At 41.8% G+C, this 22,715-nt stretch overlaps 1 protein-coding gene across 1 annotated transcript; it reads left to right on the top strand.

The window, feature by feature from the left end:
- Positions 1–6,103: 6,103 nt before the first annotated feature.
- TMEM123 (transmembrane protein 123) lies at positions 6,104–21,385 on the top strand. Its single transcript, XM_065730032.1, has 6 exons — positions 6,104–6,203; positions 10,083–10,154; positions 11,431–11,484; positions 15,899–16,084; positions 17,417–17,570; positions 19,495–21,385. The coding sequence occupies exons 1-6, from the start codon at positions 6,134–6,136 to the stop codon at positions 19,517–19,519; spliced, it is 561 nt and encodes a 186-aa protein (XP_065586104.1). The 5' UTR covers positions 6,104–6,133; the 3' UTR covers positions 19,520–21,385.
- Positions 21,386–22,715: the final 1,330 nt, after the last annotated feature.

Below are 22,715 nucleotides of genomic sequence, written 5' to 3'. Positions count from 1 at the left end.
GCATAGCAGAAGAGTTCATAAGCTGAAATGACAAAAAGGACTGTAGCTACAATACATAGTCTTCCAACAGCATTACTGCAGTGCACTACATGCTGCAGAGAGGTGACCTCAGCCAGCTGCAAGATGCCCAGTAGCCAGTAATCACTGTCCGTCCTCAGCAAGACAAGGGTTAATTGGATGCAAATGCTCATGGGTTGGGATGCTGACAGGAAGATCAGTTACAAGTTATTGTCATGGGCAAAACAGACTTGAGTTGGGAAAAAATATTTTTTTTGCAGATAAAATAGGCTTGAATAGTGAGAAACAAAAACTAACTAAACGCCTTCTTCCCATCACTCTCTCTTTTTCCAGGCTCAGCTTCATTGTCCTTTGCCACAGAGATGCCATACCTGACACAGGACCTATCAGAGGCCCCTGATGTGGCTTTTTGGGGCCAGGAGTATATGAAGTGCACCACACATTTGACCTAAAGTCCATGCAGCCCCAAACCTCCTACTGCAGACAGGGTTGCTTTCCACCAGACCAAACTGCCCAGGGCCCCATCCAACCCAGCCTTGAACACCTACAGGAATGAGGCATCTGCAGCTTCTCTGGGCAGCTTGTGTTTGGGCCTCACTGTCCTGTGAGTAAAGAATATCTGCCTAACATCCAACCAAAATCTCCTCTCTTTTAGTTTAAAGCCATTCCCTTTTGCCCTATCACTATCAGATTGTGGAAAAAGTTAGTCTCCCTGGAGTTTATAAGGTCCCCTCAAGTAGTGGAAGGTTTCAAAGAAATCTCCCCATCCAAACTAAATAAGCCCAGCTCACCAAGCCTTTCTTCACAGGAGAGGTGCTCCAGCCCTCTGATGATCTTCATGGGCCTCCTCTGGACCCAGTCCAACAGATGCACATCTTTACTATACTAGGGACCCCAGGCCTGGATATAGTACACCAGAGGGAGCCTCACAAAGCAGTGTGTTATCAGCAAACTTGCTAAGGGTACACTCTACCCACCAAATAGTCCAGTCCTCAAATCCATCTCTCTGCAGTTTATAGATAGGAATGGGGTGTGGGACCACCAAAGGCCTTGCACAAAGTCCAGGTAGAGGACATCAGTTGCCCTTCTATTGTCCATTGATGGTGTCACTCCGTTACAGAAGGCCACAGTATAGATCAAGCAGATCAGAGGACACTCTGAGATCACATGGGTGCAAGTGTCAAAACATGACAACCAGCTCATCAGAGAGCAGTATAGGAATGTCCTGTGTAACCTAAGAGCCTCATTCGTAGATCAGCATGCTAAGAGGCAGAGACACTGCTATACTGACCCCGTATGTGGGCTCCACACCACAAGGACTTCTGTTGTCAACAGCACACCTGGAGTGCTCTGTGCTGTCTCCGGTAAACTTCATTAAAGAAAAGCAACTAATTCTCCTATTGTTTTCCTTAGATATCATCCATTACCTATGGAATTCCTCACACATTCACATGAAGATGCATGTGACGGATATTCTGAATTTATTTATTTATTGAAATATTGCCATGTATTCTATCCAATTCCAGGGCAGACTTTTACTAAAGGTTTTTCCCAACATTTCATAGTTATTGGCTTTTCGTAGTTATTGGGTTTTTTTGAATACTCACTTTCACAGAAAAATTGTAAGACTAAGTCACTAATAATAATAATACTGTCCTGGTGTTGTAATGACACCTTAGTAACACCTCAAAATCATGGCAGAATCTTTGTTTTACCAATGTACATAAGCGATTTTTTTGATTCAAACACCTCTACAACGTGTGCTTTTTTAATTCCCATGGAATGGAATCTCATTTACCACCCTTCCATCATTCTTTTTTTTTTTTTTGTTATATTTTGAACTAATGTACAGAATTAAAATACTATCTAGATGAGACCCAGAGCTTTAAACTGACTGGCAGTTGAAAACCTGTGCCCTTGTCTCCACTCCCTCTGTTCTGATTTTTGAGCCAGGCCTCTCCCAGAAATGCTTATAAAGGAAGTCCACAGAAGTCATGTTTTGCAAAGCCAAGTATGACATCCTCATGCTATTCAAAGAGTCAAGAAAAAATATGTTTAATGTAAAATATTTTTATAAAAGAATCTATCAAGATAAACATGAATTATGTTTCAAAACTGTACTTTGAAACACTTTCTCTTTTCACACTTTAATTGGAAAGGCCTGCCAGCTTGTAAGATGATGCATGCTGCAGTTAATAGCAAGCTTGAGATAACAAGAAGCCTGGACCTAATTAGTTTGGGATCAGGATTTAGGTCACTAGGATGAGTACCAAAAGAGACAGATGCAGCAGCAGGGGGACTCTGCCATATTAACAAAGAGCACCCCAAAGAAACTGTGACCAGCTCAGCAGTACAGCACACCCATTTGCAGGCAGCCTGCTTCTCCAGGCTCTGACATCAGTGAAAGGTACTTGCCTCACTTCTTTATTAAACATTATAAAAACCTTTATTACAATCTATTTAATGTTTTATTATTCACTATTTCTTCAACTTTTCTTTACACAATTGCTCAAAACAAGAAAAGCTAGAAATCTTTGCCATCATCAGCAGACTGTTCAGCTGTGGAAAAAAAAGTATGTTTTACAGAATACAACATACACAGAAATATTAAAAAACTGAACATTTATTGAAGCATGTTCTGCATATTCCGTCTCCATTTCAAACTATGCTCTATTTCATTTTTAATCTTGAGATTTCTACTCAGTGAAATTGCTATGAAGTCAGGTTATTGTTTCTGGAACCAGGATCTCCTCACATGTTTAGTTTTACATGGTGATCATATTTATCTTTCTGGAACATTCATTTCATAAAAATTATTGTAACAATGCCATGATCATAATAGGCCTGAACTAATGTGTGATGGGAACAAGGAGAGCACTAGCATCCTCCTCACAGAAGCAGCCAAAAATGAATTGCTGAGCACAAGCAGGCACACCTGGGCTGGGAGCCCCAACGCCAGTGCAAATACAAGAGAGCTAAATACACTTGCAACTGCAGCATTCACACAAGACCCACAGAGACCACAAGGGTCATATGTATCACGAGATTAGCCTACAATGAGAGAAGGAAACAATTATGTTTCCTGAGAGTACCAAATAGAAACCATCTGAATGAAATGGAGACAGACAAATTCATCTCTGAATCACATCAGGGTAAGTCCAGAAGTTCTTCAGTGATATTTATGAAAGTCATCCTGGATTGAATCCTGATGACATGAAATACAATTGATCCCATCCTACTGATAATAAAAACAACACTTCCTGATTTTTTTACTCCACATTGTAAAGCATTTACATGGAACTTTTTTTGTCCATTCTAACATACTTCACTACAATCAAAAGTACCATATTCCCTCCCCTTCCCATTTCTTTTCTAAAGGGTAATGTAGTGTCAGTGAGTCTGCTTCAGGGAAGAGAAAGAACTTCCACACAGATCTTTCACTCATGTGAAGAGGAAACTATGACTTACTAGACTTCCCAAAATTATGAAATCCATTCAGCAAAAAGGAACTTTGACTGATTTTCAGTTTTTTCATTGACTCAGATGCCATCAGAAATGTCCTCGTTCAGCTTGAGGAGAGCTGAGGTTTTATCTCACTTTTGGTTTTTGTTTGTTTGTTTTCCTATCACAGAAAACAAATGCAGATCAGTTAACACTGACTAAACAGACTGCCAGTTTGGTCAGCATTGGTTCTCATCTCACTCAAGGACAGGTTTCTACAAAGCCTAAGTGTTAAATGTGCAACACCAAGAAGCATGAATTCAAGTTACTCTCATCAGTATTTCAGCAAAAAATGTTGCAAGTTCCTGTCTTTTCCTGAACAGAAGCACTTAGCTGAGGTAGCAGTGTTGCTTTAACTCTGACATCTCAGAATATAAATGCAACAGGATTTATAGAACAAGTCATCTATTATGTTTGGAATAAGACCTTTGGAGTGGGCAATAAAAACTTTTACAAGATGGATCTAGACATGGCAGACATCAAACTAAATACAGGCTGTGAATTTCTGATCTGGGTGTAACCTAAGCTAACATTACTCAAGCACTGTGAGAAAGGAAGATAGCTGATAAAGTATGTCAGTGGGGAGACATGACAGACTCATTGATGAGATGTAGGAAAACTAGAGGTTGAAACTTTCACTGCGTAATTACTGAGTCCACATTTTTCTATACTGTTTCAAACAGTTGTGGCACCTCTATAAAGTGGCTACAATTGCACTTAGCCAGCAACCCCATTCTTGTCACAGCCCAACAGCAAGAACTTAGCTACCTTAAACTCCCTCCCACTCATCATGGAAGTGCCTGAGAGCTTTCACTATAAACTGAAGTTAAAATAAGGAGTCCGCCGCACTTGATTTCCATTAGGTGCTTTGATCTTTGAGGAGAAACTGCTGTCTGAGGCTGTTGGCTGCCCACCCTGTATTTACCACTCCTCTGCTCTGGGACACCCTGGTCACTGAGCTCCTGCCTGTGCTGCTGTCACCCCTGGCACACCATCATCTGCTCCAGGGGTAGCCGCATTCTTGCTGCTCCCTGACACAGAATACCATATGCAAGACTGGAAAGAAAAAAAGAAAATGCTCAACAACCCTATTTTTATTAGGGAATCTTGATGGGGAATTGTTAATTAGACTGTGTCCCAGAAGGAAATGGTAACTTCCACTAGATTTTCCCAGCACGTCTTCTTCTTCTCAGCATATGAACAACTCCCTTCCACCCCCAGGTATAATTGTCCAAGACTCCCATCCCGCAGGGCTATGAGCACCAAGTGGAATGAGATCATGCCAAAACAATAAGCACCAAATTTTCCAGCATCTGTCTCTACTCAGTAAAGAGCCCATACTGATTTTCAACACATCTCAGTTCCTACCAACTCATCACTTCTATTGGACTTAGGTACGTATCTCCCACGACTTCCTTGCTCTGCATAGTTTGTATATCTCCAGAAGATATACAAGTTGAGCAATGTTAATTAGGCTAGCCCCAAAATTGTTTCCAGTCTGTTCTAAGCCTGATGCCTGCTAGAGTTGAAAGAGCTGAAGGACTTGCCTAATTAATACTTTGTTCTCTAAATGCTTATCTCAATAAAAAAAACTCTCTCCTTGCAGCTTTGCTCTTACAACTAGAAGCCTTTATACTTAATAACAGAGGTAATTTTAGCTTTAAGGAGTTAGCCTAGCTACAGAGATTCCAACTGCCATCATAGAGAGAAGCTTTGGAGGATCATTTCAGAAAATTCACAGGACAAAGGTGCATATTGGTCTTCATGAACCTTACTCAGGAGAACTGGGTAGGAAGCAAAGAACAGAGGCATAAGAAAATCCTATAGGTGTAACACACATTACCTATTTCCACCAAATGCAAAACCTTTGCTCAGAATTATATATAGTTCACTGCTCTATGAGACTTACAGAGCAAATGTGCTTAGCAGGGTGACTTAGAAGATGATCCAGGGCTTGAGCAGTAGCTCAACTCAGTTTCACAGCTGTGCCTGCTCTGGGGCCAGGCCCTTCTTCTGTGCCTTTATCACTGTGCTTGGCATGCAAATATGTCTGCACTACAGCAAACTGGAGGTGCTGTGTTAAACATCCTATTGTGACTTTGATGAAGACCCACATTAAAAGTGCTGCTGTAGAAGCATATGCACTTACTTCGCCTTCCTTTCTATCTGTTTGAATTCATAAGAACATACAATCAAGAATGGTTTGGGTTGGAAGGGACCTTAAAGCCCACCCAGCCCCAAGCCCTGCCCTGGGCTGGCTCCCCCCACCAGCTCAGACTGCCCAGGGCCACCCAACACAGCCCTGAGCACTTCCAGGGATGGGGCAGCACGGCTCGGGGAAGCACTGCCAGCGCCTGAAAACCCTCTGAGTGAAACGTTTCCCCAACGTCTAATCTAAACCTCCCTTTAGTTTCCAACATCAATTTTAAGTCAGAATCACGCAAGAAAACTGAAAGCAATTGCCGCCCTGACGATCCGCACCACCTCACTCCCCGGGGCCGAGCGCGCGCCACGCCGCCATGGCCGCCCCTCAGCCCCGCCCCGCCCCGCCCCGCGGACCGCAGCGCCCGGCGTGCTGCAGCCGTCCCGGCGCCGCGCGGCTTTCTCCGCGGCCATGCGCTTCTTCGTTCCGGGTGCTGCCTGCGCGCTGCGGGCGGTCGCACTGCTGCTGCTTCTCGGCCTCGGCTCCCGTGAGTAGCGGCCGAGAGGGACGGGCGGGCCGCGGGGGGACGTCCGCCGGCGCTGGGAGTGCTGAGCGCTGCGGCTCGGGGCCCTCGGTGCGCCGGGGTGGGCTCGGTTTGGTTCCGCCCGCGTTCCGAATTGCAGCAGCGTGGCGGGAGCTGAGCCGCGCGGGCTGCGCCGGCCTTTCCAGGCTCAGTGTGCCTACGGAGGTACAGCTGTAGGGCGGGACACGGAGTCCCACAGAAGTCTCTCAGGTTTTCAGCGTGTTTGGGTGTGCGTGGTTAGAACACGGCTGCGTTCGGTCGGGCTCCACTTGTTCAAGAGGTCGAAGTTTCTGTTGGTTTCTGCAGCAGTCACCGTGCTCCGCTTGGAGCACTGCCCGAGAAAGTGTGAAACCCAACAAAAAATAGTGCGGGTTACAAAACGTGAAGGTGACAGCACGTTTGCCCTCGCTCCTGTTAAGATTTTAAGGGCAACTGGTGATTTCCATATAATGCTGATCTTCTACTCTGCCTGAAAGTTCATTTCTGTGTCAGGTCAGTGAAAGAAACACTTACCAAAATATTATGGTTCTATAAAATCCAGTTGGTTCCATGAAGATATCCTTTCAAGTACTTACAAGCAGGAGGGAACTGACTTTTTACATGTCCTTATAGTGATAGGACAGGGGGAATGTCTTAAGTCATTAATGGCATTAATGGCTTAAGCTAAAAGGGGAGATTTAGGATAGATATTAGGAAGCAATTCATTACTCAGAGGGCAGCAAGGCCCTGGTACAGACTACCCAGAGAGCTGTGACGCCCCATCCCTGAAGGTGCTGAAGGCCAGGTTGGATGGGGCCCTGGGCAGCCTGAGCTGGTGAGGTGCAGCCAGCCCGTGGCAGGAGTTGGGACTGAGTGATCTTTAAGGTCCCTTCCAACACAAACCATTCTGTGGTTCTGTGACCTTAGAGAGCGAGGAGAGGTGATGCTGCCACAAAGCAGCCCACCCTATCCTGCTTATTTGGAAGACAGCTACAGCACCTCCTGTGAGCCCACCTGCACAGAGCTGCCCACCAAGACCAGGAAGAAGCAGCAGCAGTGTCTCCAGGCCTGACGAGTGTGTGTTTTGGATGCAGTACGTCTCTGTACTTCGTTTAAATCCTTGGGTGGCAGCAGGTGTAGTCATGTTTCAGTCTCAAACTGACTGAGGCTGACGATCAGTTACTTTGATCCCTGCTGTTTTCATAAGAATCTGCGTAAAGGTTTCTTTTGCAAGCTTGTGAGATGGATTTCACAGTGCTGAGGCATGGCACCCTGTCCAAATTGCTGCATGGATAATCCTGCCTGATCTCCGTGCTGGGCTCATGCAACAAACCTGTTAGCTCAAGGCCACTTCAAAAGTAGGTATCAGAATCTTGTTGAGTCAAGGGAAAAAGAAATACAGAGCTTCTGAATAGCAGGTCTTGGGATTTACAGTTTGTCAGCATTGCAGTGGATTTAGGTCCAGTGGGTAGTTCATGTTTTAATCTCCAGAATTTGAGTTTAATCCATTCCCACTGGAAGAAGGAGTGTGCTGGAGGCGGCAGAGGTGTTCCTGTTGCTGCTGTTACCACTCCAGCGCTGAGGCTTGTATGCATTTGGATTGATCAGAGGCTAGATCTTCGTGCTGTCAGTGCTTCCCTACTTTGTTGTTGTTATATTTAAACTAACAGAAGCAGAACAGCTTGGAGACAGGCCTACCTCCCTACCTGCTTTGCATCAAACTTGAAAAGTGAAGGTGCCCAGGTGCGGATTGGATGACCTTTGAAATGTCCACAAAATGAATATGTAAAGCTGCACTTAGAAGAAAACATGAGTCCTATTCCAGCATCTTTCTGGAGCACTGGGTTTAGTTAAGTGTGGGTACAAAGCCTGCGAGTGCTCGGGGATGTGCTTATCTTTTCTGTGAGCGTGGGAGTCAGCAAACCACCCCATCTCACACTGGGAGCTGCCTGAGTTGTGCCACTATTGGTGTGTGAGTCTCCTGCCAGGCTGCACCTGCAGGGAGCTGCAATTCAGAGTGTGCCTCAGTTGGAGACTGCACATTTCTAACATTAAGGGCTTGTGGCAGTTACCCACTGCGTTGTTTTTTACAGGATACGGTGAGATTATGTCCATTTAGAATTACATCCTGTTTATTTTCAGCACTCACATCTATCTCTGTGTCTGAACTGTGCTCCTGGAAGCTGTTGTCCAGCCATAAAGCTGGATTCTACCCTTCTGGAAGTTTGTGTATTCAAATTGTCTCAAGCTTACAACTTCTTATGCATCAGACCACCAAAACCACAGAGAGGCCCTGAAAGTGCTTACTGCAAGCAGCTGTGCTGTGGGATCTGGCAGGAAGCACGCCTGCCTGCAGCACACCCCAGCCCATCCCAGGCACTGCTGTTTGTAGCTGCACCTCTGCTTGGCTTTGAAGAGAGGAAGGCATGAAGCTGTCTGATGAAAAGGCTGCTTGTCCCCTTTCTCTGTCCTTTTCTGGTATCTGGAGCTTTGGTGCATTGTTGGAACTAGGCATTTCCTTGGTTCAGGTCTGTTTCGTCGTGAAGAATGAACACAAAGATGTTTTTTCTCCTCTGAATCACAGTGCGAGCAAGCGTCAGCAGATTTTCTTCACCCAGGATTTCACACCTCAACATTTCAGCTCATCCTGTGGCTTCAAAAGCTGTACCTCTGCTCATGCACAGAGTTTCCTTGCTGCCATGGCTATGCAGAAGGGTATGATCCTTCTCCCTTTGCTGTGACCCAGGGTATCCTTCCAGTTTCCTCCTGGTCTCCCCAGTGAGTGGTATACACATATTGGATACCAAAACCACTGTTTGGGGATGGAGAACAGTTTGGAAATGGTGGTGGGTTCAGATTCTCTTTCTCACCTGTCCTATTCACTGCCACACGTTCTGACATGGCATGTGCTCATACACTACCCCTTATTAGGATGTCTTTGTCTGCTGGAGTAACTGTGAACCAAATTAAAAGGAACTTTGCGGTTTTGGTTTAAAAATCATAATAATAAGGATATCTTTGAAGCTGGATGAGGTCTCAATCCTCTCTAACTTTCATGTCATTCTCCATGGAGTCCTTTCTGCTGACTGAGCAGGAAAGGGCATTGCATGTTCTCATTTGTATTTACAAGTTTACCAGTCTGAGATCTTTCTTGTAAGTACTGAGAAGGTGCCAGGTTTCTGAGACTTTTAGTTCAGGTTACTTGCTTTCCTGTAATGGAATGCTGTCCCAAGTGATCTGAACTAAACACTGCTGGACAAAGATAGGATCCACAACCGATCCTCTTGCAGGTGTGTGAGTGCCAGGCTTTGCATTCATTGCAGGACCAGGCCCGAGGACAGACATCAGACCTCTAATAGTCATCAGTATGGTGTTCATGTAGGAACAGAGCAAGGACACCCCTACCTGCAAAGGCCTTCCAGGAAAAAATTTATGTGAGAGGTTCTCTGCCTTCTGCTGAAAATGATGTGAGTCATATATAATTACTGAAGGAGGATGGCTGAGTTCTGCTTCTTCTTTCAGTCTCTTTACGTCGCAAGGAAGAGAACTTGGTGTTGATGAAGAAGATAAAGTAGGGAATGGGAAGGAGTTCCAGCTCATGTGGTGGTTGGGTAGTGTGACTGTTAGCATTTGTGATGTACTGAGGGCAGGCTGTTGTGGTATTGTACTTCTATAGCATCGTTACCTAATTCCTGCCCATGGTACCTTAGTCATGTTGATACTCAAAATGGTGGTTGCTATACTAACTGTCTTTTTTCTCCTAGTGGAACTAAAGCACCTAAACTAAAGTATCTTTTCCTTTATATATATATATATATATGTGTATATATATATATTTTATTATTATTTTTTTTTAAGCTGGAAATGCCTTTGCAGAGGTGAGCATCACCAACACAACATCTAATCCAACTCCACACCCCACAGTGCAAGGTAATACTCCTGGTACTTCTTTTTCTGTGTTTTAGTAGCACTGAGAAAAGTAATGCATATTACTGCATGCCTTAAACTGCCCAGTAATGGTTTATCTTTTACTGATTCACCAACAGCTGTAGGGCAGTATGGAGGTATTCTGATTGTCACATTGATTTCCTGACAACTAAAGATATTTAAGAAAAACTGATGAGCAGCATAAACCAAGTCATTTCTCATGCCCTTAGGTGCCCTCAGAGCAATGGGATGTTAATCCTCACCAGAGAGGTGGAATACAATGAGAAAGCTTTATGTGTAGAACTAGAAATATCTGCCAACATCAATTTACAGTTAAAAAGAGAACCAAGTAGAAAGCCTGCCAGGCTGTTGATTTCAGTGCTGCTGAGGAAAAGGCAGGGCACTTGTTCATTTGAGTATTCTTAATATCAAAACGTATTCCAGGTCCCCTGAGCTTGAGCATGTTACAAAGTGTTAAAGCACAAATCTGTTGCAGTGTGATCTCATTTTGACTGCATTGAGGTGCACGCCTTTAAGCAATGCATGGGGTTTAAGCCACCCATGCAGAAGGGATTTTCCCTGAGTCACTTTTACTCTGTATTCCTTTGCTCATCTCATTTTCCCTTGGCCAAGAAATGGGATGAAGAGCCAATGCTCTGCTCATTGACTCACTTCGTCATTGTGCTGATTGCATCAGTGACTCACACCCAAATTCCAAGCAGTGTGCGTGGCTTCCTCTCACCTGTATGAGCATGCAGTCCACGTCCAGATGTGTTCCCAAGGTTGCAGAAGCAAGAACTCAGAACCTGAGGAAAACCCAAAGCTGTGTAGCTACAGCACAGGGCCAGTGTGGGAAAGGTTTAACCCCAAGTGTATCTGTGGCTTATACTGATATAAAAAGCAGTGTGTCCAAGGAAGAATGTATTTGTCATTGTAGAATCACAGACCATTTCTTAAAGTCAATTACATCTGTAACTTAGCATCTCAGGTATTGGTATAAAAGTTGTGTGTTTAGTACTCAACACTGGAGCTAGTTGGCTATAATTATACTTTAAAAAAAATGTTTCCCCCTCCTTCCCCCTATTTTTGGTGATTATACAAATGTTATATTGGTTCTTACATCTGAGCTTGTTTTTAACCTGTGCAAAGGATTGCAAGGAGGCAAAATTGCAAGGAGGGTTGACAAAACTGTTCTGGAGTTCTGCTGTTGGTACTTTATAAGTTAGTAAGTTAAAGTGAAAGTGAGTATTTCTTTTCTTGTTTTCTTTTTTCCTTGAAGAAAATGGTACTTCATCCAATTTCTCTGCCGTGCCATCCACACAGTCTGCAGCAGGTACGTATGTTCATCTGCCTGCTGTTATGAACCTAGCTCCAAAATGACCCTCATACCAAATTCTAAAGAAATTTCCATGATAAGTGTTTTTTTGAGAGAGGCTTTATCCTTTCAGGAGATAGAGATGCAACATAAAATAATGCTATGAGATGCCATAGAGTGCCATAGAGGAACAAGAATAAAAAAATAAAGCTTCAGAAAATAATTCAAAAGAAGTGGAGTTGTCATTAATGTTCATTCTTTCTCTCCTATTTTCATGGAATACAGCTGAATGTGTTGTTGTGTAAACACCACATATCTATTTAATTATATTTCACAGTAAATAGATTTAGAGTATAATGAAAGCACTGGGACTTGAGTTTCAAGAATAACTGTTTCCTTTAGGTAAAGTTCAGGGCAGCTTATACAGTAGAAAATAGTCTTTCTAGATCTCATAGCACAAAACATTGCAGTTCAGGTGTGACATGAGCAACAGATCTGGAACAATCTGTCATGGTTATTTTTGCATTGTTCTAGTATCTTACCTTCATGCCTTTACAAAAAAAAAAAAAAAACAACTGTGGGTGAAAATGATTTCTTGAGGCAGTACTGTTGCAGTTGTGATGCTCTGACATAAGTAATGTGTTTACAAAACACATCTTTGTTGAAAGAAGAAACTTCTTTGACACAGCAGCTGGTAGAGCTTGAAAGCAGGTTTTTGACCTGAGACACAAAGCAGCAGGTTATCCACCTGGATTTGCAGCTTTCCAGCCCTTGGCTATGTTGATGTGAGATTATTATTTTTTTTTTAAGGAAAATTTTAAGAAAATGATTTTCTGGGAGAGCTTATGCAGGCATATTTAACCACAGCAGCAAAGGCTGGGTAAGAATTAATGTTGTGCAGTCAGTCTGTGATGCACAGACAAAAGGATGGTTTTGTGAGAAGAAAAACAGGTTCTACGCATTAATTGGGTCCCCTTTGTGCCAAAAGCCCCATGAAAGCAGGGCAGAAATGCTGTGCCTACCCTAAGATATTTTGTGTATTTGTGGAATTTTATTCTGATCCTAAGTCCTGGGTAAGTCATTGCATTGCCAGTACTGCTCTCACTTTGTGCCTCTGCCATCTGATAACATGAGCTACCCTGATTTGCTTGCAATTCCATTAAGAATCAAACACTCATCAGTAGAGGAAAAAAAAAAACAAACTTTGCAAAGACCTTTGTATAGCAAGGAAGTGGTGCAGTTTCTCATTCCATTGCCTGAGGTATATACCAGTTTAGGCATGTCTTACTTAGAGAGATTTTGGTAATTCCTTTGTTGCCTTAAGATCTTCCTCGTGTGCAAAGCCACTGTAAAACACAGGCTTCAATCCACCCTGTGCTCCAGCCCTGACTGTGGGCTTCTTGCAGAGGTCTGAGCCCATACACTACCAACCTAACAGATAGCTGTGCCTTACTTCACCCAGTTTACAGGTCACATCCTTCATTTTTTAATTTTGGTGTTAGAAACTTCATAGACGTTAAGATAGTCTGCATCCATTTTGATACTCTCTTCAGAATAAAGATTAGCAGTTTTATTGCTGGATGTATACAGCTGGCTAATTTTGCTTAGTCTCTGCTTTTCATGGCAAGAATGAAAATCTATTCTGTAGGAAGATCATTTTCTGTGAAAAGGAGAGTTTTTATTTTATGAAGAGCGTTCAGTAATAATTTTGTATGCTAGCACAGTGCTTGTGCAGTTTGAGAGGTTAGTTATACAAAGAGTATTACATGGTGCTAACAGTTATCATTACACTGTATATGTAGCTTGAACAGATCTAAGGTAGCGAAGGCAGTTTACAAAAGAGGATAACTGTCTCTTAAAAATTGTCATAAACCTGAACAACACTCCCAGCACACGTCCTTTGTAGGTAGAAAAATTAACACATGCAGTCTGGGTTTGTTTAGCATGATGCTCAGTGAAGCACAGCTGTCTTTTGGGGAAAAGTGATTAGGGAAATAGAAGATAAAAGGACAGATGTTCCTAGCAAATGTTCTTTCATATGAACTCTGTTGGTACAACAGTATGAGCAAGTTTTTTCAGAGGCAAAGAAGAAGGGATTGGTGCCCAATTCATGTCAACTTCCCAAATTTCCCACATGCCTCTGAAAACCTCCCACTAGTGTTCTGAAATGACTGGCACTAAATATATCACAAAACTACGTCTGTAGAAGATTAGCCAGATTTTGCTTTTAGTATGTGTTATATTACCAAGTGCTGTAATCCTTTCAGTGATCCTTTTTTTTTCCTTCTTTATGAGACAGTCGGGGAGAAAGTAATGTGCAGATTTGCTGAAATTCCTCATGATAGCTGCTTGCTTGGATTTTTTCTTTTTTGCTGACGTGTTTTCCTAAGGGTAGTTTAGTACTCACAGAGTAAATACCATCTTTGAACATTATAATCTAATAGTGATACACCTGGACCCATCAGCCACTGTATTGCCGTGAAATGTGACACTCAGCAATGGTGGTTCAAAAAGCACAGCAAAGTAATGAAAGTAATAATTAATTTAAAACATCCCAACAAACTAAAAAGCCACCTGTGCTTGGTTGACAGTTGCATTCAGATTTGCCTTTTCTCCTGGTTGATGTCATTTTTACATAAAGAATATAGTGGGTAAGTGTGATTTCATCTCATGACTGTAGTTGGCCGCCATTTAGACTTATATTTTGTACAGTGAGGAACTGTTTGAAATTTATGAATGGTTGTATATTTTGGGAGTTTGTCTGCCAGTATTAAAATGTTCCCTGAACTTTATCTGATGTATCTTACACATGCTTCATAGAGGAACTCAATTTCCTAATTGTAACAAGGTAAGCACAGTGAACATGGTCTTCCATCTGTCCCATCCAATGAATGTTCATTTCCTGGTGTCACCTAGAGCAAAGTACAAGGATAACATCAAAGAGGAAGATAAATCATATTTACTCTGGGGGAGGGCATTGGGCTGTTTCAGCATTTTTAATGTTAAATGACACAAAAAAATGGCTTGTAGGTCTTCCCTTTCTGAACATTTACGTTGCCTCAGTGTTTGCTTTTTTATGTCTTTGGTGTCTGTGTCTGTGAAATCAAAGTCTTAGCAAGGACAGCGTTCTGTGTGTGGCTTCCTACCTTTAGACCAAAGTTACAGGAGTTTGGGAGTGTCGTACAGAAAAACAGAAACTGAACATCAGCTTTACTATGGAGTTGAGGTGAAACACTCCTTTATGCAAGTGTTCTAAGTTTTAGACAGGTGAAACACTCCTTTATGCAAGTGTTCTAAGTTTTAGACAGGTGAAACACTCCTTTATGCAAGTGTTCTAAGTTTTAGACAGTTTCAAGAAAACACAAGTATAATGGGGCATTTGAGCCCACATAATGAAGAGCTTGGATGGTGTCTAAAGATGAATCCAATTGTATGAGGCTATAGAAATAACACAGCAGCAGACAGTGCAAAGGGACCTTTTTCACTGTAAAATGATTTCATGTGTAAAAGCTGTTTGCCTCCTATTATCTGCTTAGAGAGGTTTCATAAGGTGCTCATGATTCTCATTAGTTCCTTAAAAAATAGGTAATTTTCTTACGATTATTCTAGCTGGCTGCCTTCTACTAAAGCTATTAGTATTGTGCTATAAATATCAATTTCCTCTGTTGTTACTCTTGCATTTTGTCTCATGATACTTTTATTCTGAACAGTTCATTGCTTCTTTAAGTGGGGAGGAAAGAGGAAGTGTTAGGTAAAAGCAGAAGAGAAGTTAAAAATGTTAGATATCAGCCAAACCTGTGAAACAACATTCCAGTCTTCTGCTTTAGCCTCAGCAATAGTCTGCTACAAAATAAATGATACAAGATAGCAGACTTAATATGTAGTTTTTCACACATGGTGAAAATTCAGCATTTTGTCTTTTGAGTTGAACATACCTAAGTTTAAAATACACACAACCTTAATTGAATCTGTCGTCCAAAAGTAAATTGAAGATTAAATTATTGCTAAAATTTGGGGTGTTTTCCTATAAAATCTGTTCTTATTGGAAAAGCTTAGTTACATGAAAAGTTGGAAATCTACTGTTGGTTCAGAATTTTATCACATTTCAAAATATTCTGTCAGGAGTGATTCTATGGGCTTGGACAGCGTTACCAAAGGATTTGATACTTCTAAAAATTACTGGATATGATCCAGGTTTTATCTGCAGCCTTTCCTTAAAGCTGCTCCTCACTTTGAGCCCCAGAAATGGGAGTTAGGTCTTTCCAAAGGAAGTGAGCAGGAGAAGAGTTCGTGTGCAAACCTAAGTATCAGTACAGGTTTTTTGTTTTTTGTTGTTATTCTGTCTTTCTGTGTGGGTATGACAATCGTTTTGTTATGCAGTTGATTATTTTTATCTGTTTTTCTGAATGATGTCAAACGAAAAATTTCCCAGGTACTCCCACCAGTGCCAGCCATCCCACCAGCACCAGCCATCCCACCAGCACTCTTGCATCTTCCACCATTCCTGCTCAGCCCACTGAAGCCAAGCAGACAGGATCAACTACGGCTTCATCAGTCACATCATCACAAGTTAATGTCACAGTGACCACTTCCAAGATTTCTTCCACGTCTGTTACAGGTAGGCTCACACTTCCACATGTAGACAGACACCTGTTGTACAATTCCACATACTAGCCTATTTTTACAGTAGTGTAGTAATATATTTACATGCTGAAAAGCAAGAGCATGTTTTTTAGTTGGCCGCAGTAATGTTCTTCTGAGCGCTCCACGTACTTAGCAAGGCTTCATTTAACGTGAGCCACCTGAAATATTTAAGAAAAAATACAAATGCAAGTAGTGTGAACTGGCAGCCACCAGCTAGAAGGTTAATTATGTTAGGAGGTTGTTAACCTGCTCATTAAAAGACTTGGCAGTAGGTTTTTGAGTACAACTTCATTGCATCTTCCATTCCCCCTTTGTACAGTGTATATGAACACGTTTACTACTTCCTCTCTCTCAGCTACCCTGGGGCTTTCAAGGTGACTGATTTGGTAGCAAGGCAGAGCTCTGTTTGCCCCATTTGTAGCAATGTAGTAATTTTATTCCTAATGTAGAGTATGACTGTGGATGGTTTGCACTTTGTGTAAAGTTGTCAGATACAGTTTGACAGTACTCTTGAGTACAAAAACAGTAACTATAGAATTCAGATTTTCCTTGCAAGTAAAACCTTACTGGGTAGGTCAGCAGAACTTTTAGTTGGCCATACAACTCACCTTGTGGCAGGTACAAACAGGCACAAACTGGGTCATCTTGTGGCAGATGAAACCAGTTTTCACATGGAAACTACTAGGTTTTATCTAAAGTCAATATGTATCTATGTCAGTATTTGATCTCTGGGGGACACTTGTGTTGGGCTGCAGAGCTGAGCTCAGTCTAGCTGCTTTTACCTGCAGATTGAGGGTGCGTACACTAGAGCAACCAGCAACTATCACCACCAGAAGTCTTTTACTCTCGTTGCTTACCTGTGCTGGCTGACTTGGTGGTTGTTGGACCCTCAGTAAGCTGACCTGCTGTGTTCATCTGAGTCAAAGCAGCTTCCTTTTCTGCTGGGTCATTTCAGACCAAACTTAGTGAGTTATATTGGAGGATCTGAAAAACATGAGACCTGGTGTAAGAAGGGCAACAGATGTAGAAGGAGAGAGCAGGGGGAAAACAAGGGAAAGAGGAAGGTGGAAAGGAGAAGTGGCAGTCAGTTTTTCAGAGAGAGCAAGCAGATGGATCAGCTGCTCCCACGTCACCACAGTGTGGAACTCTAAAGTTTCAGTGTGCTTGGTTGGTATCTTGCCAGTTGATCTTTGTAAAATGTGTCCAGCTGTCTTTAGATGACACGTGAGTCATCTGGGGAGGGCAGAATACAAAGGAGTCCCTTGAAACAAATCTTGTAAAAACTGCCTTTGTTTTCTTCTTTCAGCCACATCAAAATCTGAGACTGTCGTAGCCAAAGCCTCCAGATTTGACGTGGGCAGTTTTGTAGGTGGCATTGTGCTGACACTTTGCGTTCTAGTTATTCTCTACATTGGGTGCAAAACGTACCACTCCAGAAGAGGAATTCAGTACAGAACCATGTAAGTTTCAGAGGCACTATCACATAGTCAATTTATCACTTACATAGTGAATTTCTTGAGGGAAGTAAACTCAAATAAATTTTCACGAAGATAACATTATTAAGAGCTTTAACTATGGTAATTCCTTTCATCCCTTCTGCTTCTCCTCATTAGTCTTGTGCCTCTCCTTTGTGTGTTTTAATTTTTTTTCCTGTGACCTAGTATATAAATATTTTTAAGAGACCCTTCTCTGTCAGCTATTTCAATTTAAGTCACTGTGCTTTTTACTCGTGTTCTTCATTTTCTGGTTCGTTTTCCTTCTCTTACCCTATCCATTACAAGACTCAGCCTTCATCCATACCAGCTGTGACTGAGTCCCATGGATGACATTTTCTTCTGTATAACAAAAGTGTAAAAGAATTCTTCCACAGCTGAGGTGCCTTTTAGACCTCTGCTCTGCATGATACGTACTGGATGTTTTTTGTGGCTGGTATTTGCTTAAATGAATGCCAGAAGTATTTCTTACAAATGCATGTATACATACATGTCCTAATTTGATAGCTGTAAATGTGTCTGCCATTTTCTGTTCCCTTTATGCACTGATTGTTTATGACCATATTTGTGAGGTGTTCGTATATTTGCTAGGAATCTGACTCTTCTGACATTGTTTTCCTAGATACATTTGTGGGTTCACTCTTCACCCTCACTCCCTCCCCCAGCCCATTGTTCCTATTATTGAGATGACATTTTATTGGAACTCTTTTTCCATCTCTCTTCCATATCACTTCTAACATACCTCCAGGTCTTTGTACCACTTTGCAATGTCTACAGGGCAGCTGGTTGATTTCTAACATTTCTTTTTTGATGTTACTTTGTTCCATAAAATTGTATGCACTGAATATTCTTCAACTACTCCTCATGAGTTTGTAAAATGAGGTAGAGTTCATTTAACAGAAGATAGACATCTACATCTAAACTAGTTGTATCATTTCTACCACCCTAAAATACACACTTAGAATCTGTTAGATGAATCAGCTTGCCCATGTATCTTTGTATTCAGCCATTGAGGGCAACCAAGACTGTTCTGTAGAGAAGCACATGTGAAAAGGTATTGGTTGGCTCCCACCTACAGTCGTTTGTTTGTTGTGTGTACACCAATGACTTTGAGCCTTCTGTGAGCTGCAGCATGCTGTGGAGTGTAGGTCCCACACAGCAGTTACAAACCTGCTGACAGTAAGCTTTCTTTTCTTGGTTATCATTTCAAGATCCTTTAGAAGTTGTCTGTGAGCTGCACACAGCGTACAGACTGCAAGTGGAAAAACCACACTTAAACATTTGCTCTAGGAGTTTTCCCAGGTGGACAAAATAAAGGGTATCTCAACTGCCTCTTCCAGACTGTTTGGGGGGCCATCTTGTCTTCGGCATGGTTTGTCCTTGTTGAGCTTCTCTTTCCCTCTCTCCTCAGAAGCATTTGCTTCTGAGAGAAAGCGGGTTTATAATTATGATTTCATACTGTATCTATCTCACCTTTTTGTAATTAATGCTAACATTTTGATGGAACCTTATTGGCATATAGTGATTAAGAAAAATTATTTGCTTTTTACCTTACTATTGACTTGCAGAACTTATTTGCCATTTATACCCAGCTTTACTCAGTTTTCTCCCGAGCTTGCCTCCTTGTCCCAGCCTTAGTTTAAGCACTGGGAATTCTTAAAACTAGGTTGCTTTTCCCAGCATCATCCATCTCAGTTGAAGAAGTTTCTTTTAGCTGAGGTGATGTCCCCAGACTTAGGGAGGCCTGCAGCTCCCAGGATAATGTGTGCTTGGCCCTGCTCAGCAAGATGGCCTTTGTTCACAGAATAACCTTTGCAGCAGCTAGGTGGCTGTTTCTTATACTGACTGATGGTTGTACTTCAGAATGTTAATAACTTTGTTTCTATTACAGTGATGAACATGATGCCATCATTTAAAGAGACTTCAGGAAAGACAATAGTGGAAACCCATCCTGTCACAGCTGTTTTAACTTGCTTCTGGAAAACGTTCTTTTCATGATTGCAGTCTCTTGGGCTGTTTGTAGGTGTGATCTGCAAAATTATGAGACTCTCCTATGTGTCCTGATTTGTTTTTTTGCATTAGTTTTGATAAGAGCAAGAAGAACTTGGCACTTTTCTGAGAGATTATTTTCTTTTTCCAATATTTGTAATCAAATTTAAAGAAACCACATATTAAGTTGTTTGAAGCTGGACACACAAGGCTCTAAAACAGGTAGCTGCAAGACACAAGACCACATCATTATAATTTGAAGTTCAACTATTTCTCGCGTGTCCCCATAAATCCAGCATGTGCCATAATGGGTATTATAGGTTAGATAGGATAGATGACCTTTGAGACCAAGCATAAGTTTTTACAAGTAAAGTTGTTTTTTTTTCAAATGTTTTGTATTAAATTGTATTTATTTTGATGTTTGATGTGAACTCTAATTTAGAAACTTGTGGGCTTGAACAATTCATTAATTTCTATTAGGATAGTGAAGGGGCCAGACTTGCTAACTGTACAGGCGATAAGAAGTACTGTTACCTTGGTCATTAGCTCACCAGAGACCTCTAGAGACTTTACTTAATAGGCTGCACAATGAAACAAGCTGCAGGAACCACGGACAGTGTGGAGGTATCCATCCACAACCCTGTTTTCTAAATGGGTCCTGTTAAAAAATATAAAAATAGAACAGACTAGGCAGTGCATAGCTGCTTTTCTTTATAGTATGTCCCACTGTTCCGCTGAAGATGAAGTCAAAATTTTCCCCTCATAAATATGAATATCACTGCTAAAATTGTATTTTAAGTTGAATGTGGCAATCACTTGTGTTTGGTTTTGCTTTTTTTTATTATGAGGAAACTGCATGCAACATTTTAGCAGCATTTGATAAGCATTGGAAGTTACACAGGGAGGTTGAAAATCTGTAGGATATCATTGTAGAGGAATATAACCTGGATTTTTGTGTTTGCTCAGACAAAAATCTTCAGAAGGCAACAGGGCATCTCCTAGAAAGCTGTAGGATTAAGGCCCAAGTGCACCATTCCTCTGTAGGATGGCTGACACTGCTTCCATATTTTGCATTTATACTGAGGTAGAGTTGCTGCTTTCAGCAGATAGGCACGTGATTTACACTGGTGTAGGGAAAAGCAGAATGAGAAGCAGAAAATGCTTCTCTGGAGCACCAAGAAATCATGAGGCTCTGTTTGTAGGCCACTCCCCGGTGATCAGTGTCTGGTGGTGGCACATCCCCCTCAGGCAGTGCACAGAGGGGAGGTGGTGACACTGGGGGAAGGTCCTGGAGCTTCTGCTCGGGCCTGCCAGTGCTCAGGGGCAGAGCATCAGGGGGAGCAGAACTACAGCTCTGGCACAGATCTGTTATTTTGTTTATTCTTACGTGTGCTTTCCTACAGTATTAAAATGGGTGTGTGAATCTTCTTTTCCTTTTTCATGGAGCGTAATAAAGCTTTGTCTGTGGCACACGTAAGTCCAACAAATCATGACCTGAAGAAACACCAGCTACACATTTGGAATGGGGTTTGTAAGACTGTTCTTTTATTGAGACTAAAATAGGGAGGAGCGGTAACTTGAAGTGATTTTTCTAGTTTTGTTTTATTGTGTGTATGGTTATTTCTTTTTTTCTTAATTAATTGCCTTGTTTGGTGATTGTTATTTTTTTAATTTGCTGATTGTTACATAGCATTGCAATTCTTTGTAAAAATTAAGAGAATTCAGCGCAACCCCATTATTGGGATTGCCTCACCTCTGTTGTGCAGATGAATAAAGGACACTGAATCTTTGGAGTTAATGTATCAATTTCAATTGTATTTTAATGTTATTAAATGCTCTTATAAGCCCTTCAGCCATTTCCACAGCCATAACAAGTGAGTAAGTGTTCACTCTATGTACTTTTCAGTGATGGAATACCAGAAGCACGGCACTTTGCCCAGCTCTGTCATGTGTAGTATACTTACATGGGGGTGCCATATTTCAATTGTTCCTTAACTAAACGAGGCTTTATTTACATGGTGAAGATTATTCAGTACTGTTTATAGTCCATGCACCCAGCAGGGTGCCATAGCTGACTAGTTTCAATACTGCTGGTGCCTGAGCAGTGCTGTTCATAGCTCTCCCTTTTTGTTAGGAATCCCTCTGGTGTCACTGAACTGCATTTACAGTGTCATGGCTTAAAACACCCACAGTCAGCTGATGTCTCTTCACTCTTTCACACAACCCAGACAGTCATTTTTAATTACTAAAATTCACATTTTTATATTCCCATATTAAATATTATTTCACTTACTAATGCGATCTTGGGAAGTCATCCTCTGACTGCAGGGCAGAGCTGCTTTTGGTCACAGATCCAGAATGTTACTTTTGTTCTGCCTAAGTAATAAAAAATGAAATATTGCTGATAATAAATAAAAAGTCTCAGGGCCTCAGCAGACCTCTGCAGAATATGAACTTGTTCTGTAGCCGGCGCTCAGCTATTTAGCTCTAACAGAGGCAGGCAGTGTTAAAGGCAGGAAAGTTAAATGACTTCAGGTATTTGCATGTGACTGTTGGCACACAGTAGATGTGAGGACTGTGGATTCCTCGTGTTCATCCTACAGTGTCTAGACTTTATCTTGCATTAGAGCTTAGTGTTTGCTTCACTATGAAGCACTTTGAAGACTGACACAATAAGTATTTATCAGTGTCAGGTTATTGCTATGCTTCAAAATGTCAAGTCCAGTAGCTGAAAACTGGCATAAAAAGGGCCTAAGTTCTGGAGGCTCTTATTCGTCGTTTTTAGAAGAGCAGCAGGGTTTCTCTCACTGATACTCGAACGAATTTGCCTACTATTTGTTCAGACCATATCCATGGAAAGTTTAAAGCAACTCAGAAACCATGGTGTTGCACCCAGCCAGCACTGAAGTGGAGGATGCTTCTAAAGAGTTGAAGTTACAAATAGTGTTCGTAATGCAAGAAAAGCAGCAAGTGTCTGTGCAAGTTGGATGGTTTCCTATTACCATTGTTGCATATTTGACAGTTCAGAAAACTTCACTCTTCCCTATCAATTGAAGCTACCTTCCAGGTCACAATGCTAACTAATACCTGTTCTCCATAAGCATCCAGTATTTCATTTTTCTC

Source organism: Cyrtonyx montezumae, unplaced genomic scaffold, assembly GCF_038088225.1.
Source record: "Cyrtonyx montezumae isolate F1298 unplaced genomic scaffold, pur_monq_1.0 scaffold_12, whole genome shotgun sequence".
Taxonomy (NCBI): Eukaryota; Metazoa; Chordata; class Aves; order Galliformes; family Odontophoridae; genus Cyrtonyx; species Cyrtonyx montezumae.
The sequence above is the reverse complement of the archived record's forward strand: the minus strand, read 5'-3'. Positions and strand labels throughout refer to the sequence as shown.

Coding starts and splice junctions, on each gene's coding strand:
- TMEM123 (XM_065730032.1), top strand. CDS start 6,134: ATGCGCTTCTTCGTTCCGGGTGCTGCCTGCGCGCTGCGGGCGGTCGCA. Junction 10,155..11,430: donor TCCACACCCCACAGTGCAAG/GTAATACTCCTG, acceptor TTTTCCTTGAAG/AAAATGGTACTTCATCCAAT. Junction 17,571..19,494: donor GGAATTCAGTACAGAACCAT/GTAAGTTTCAGA, acceptor TTTCTATTACAG/TGATGAACATGATGCCATCA.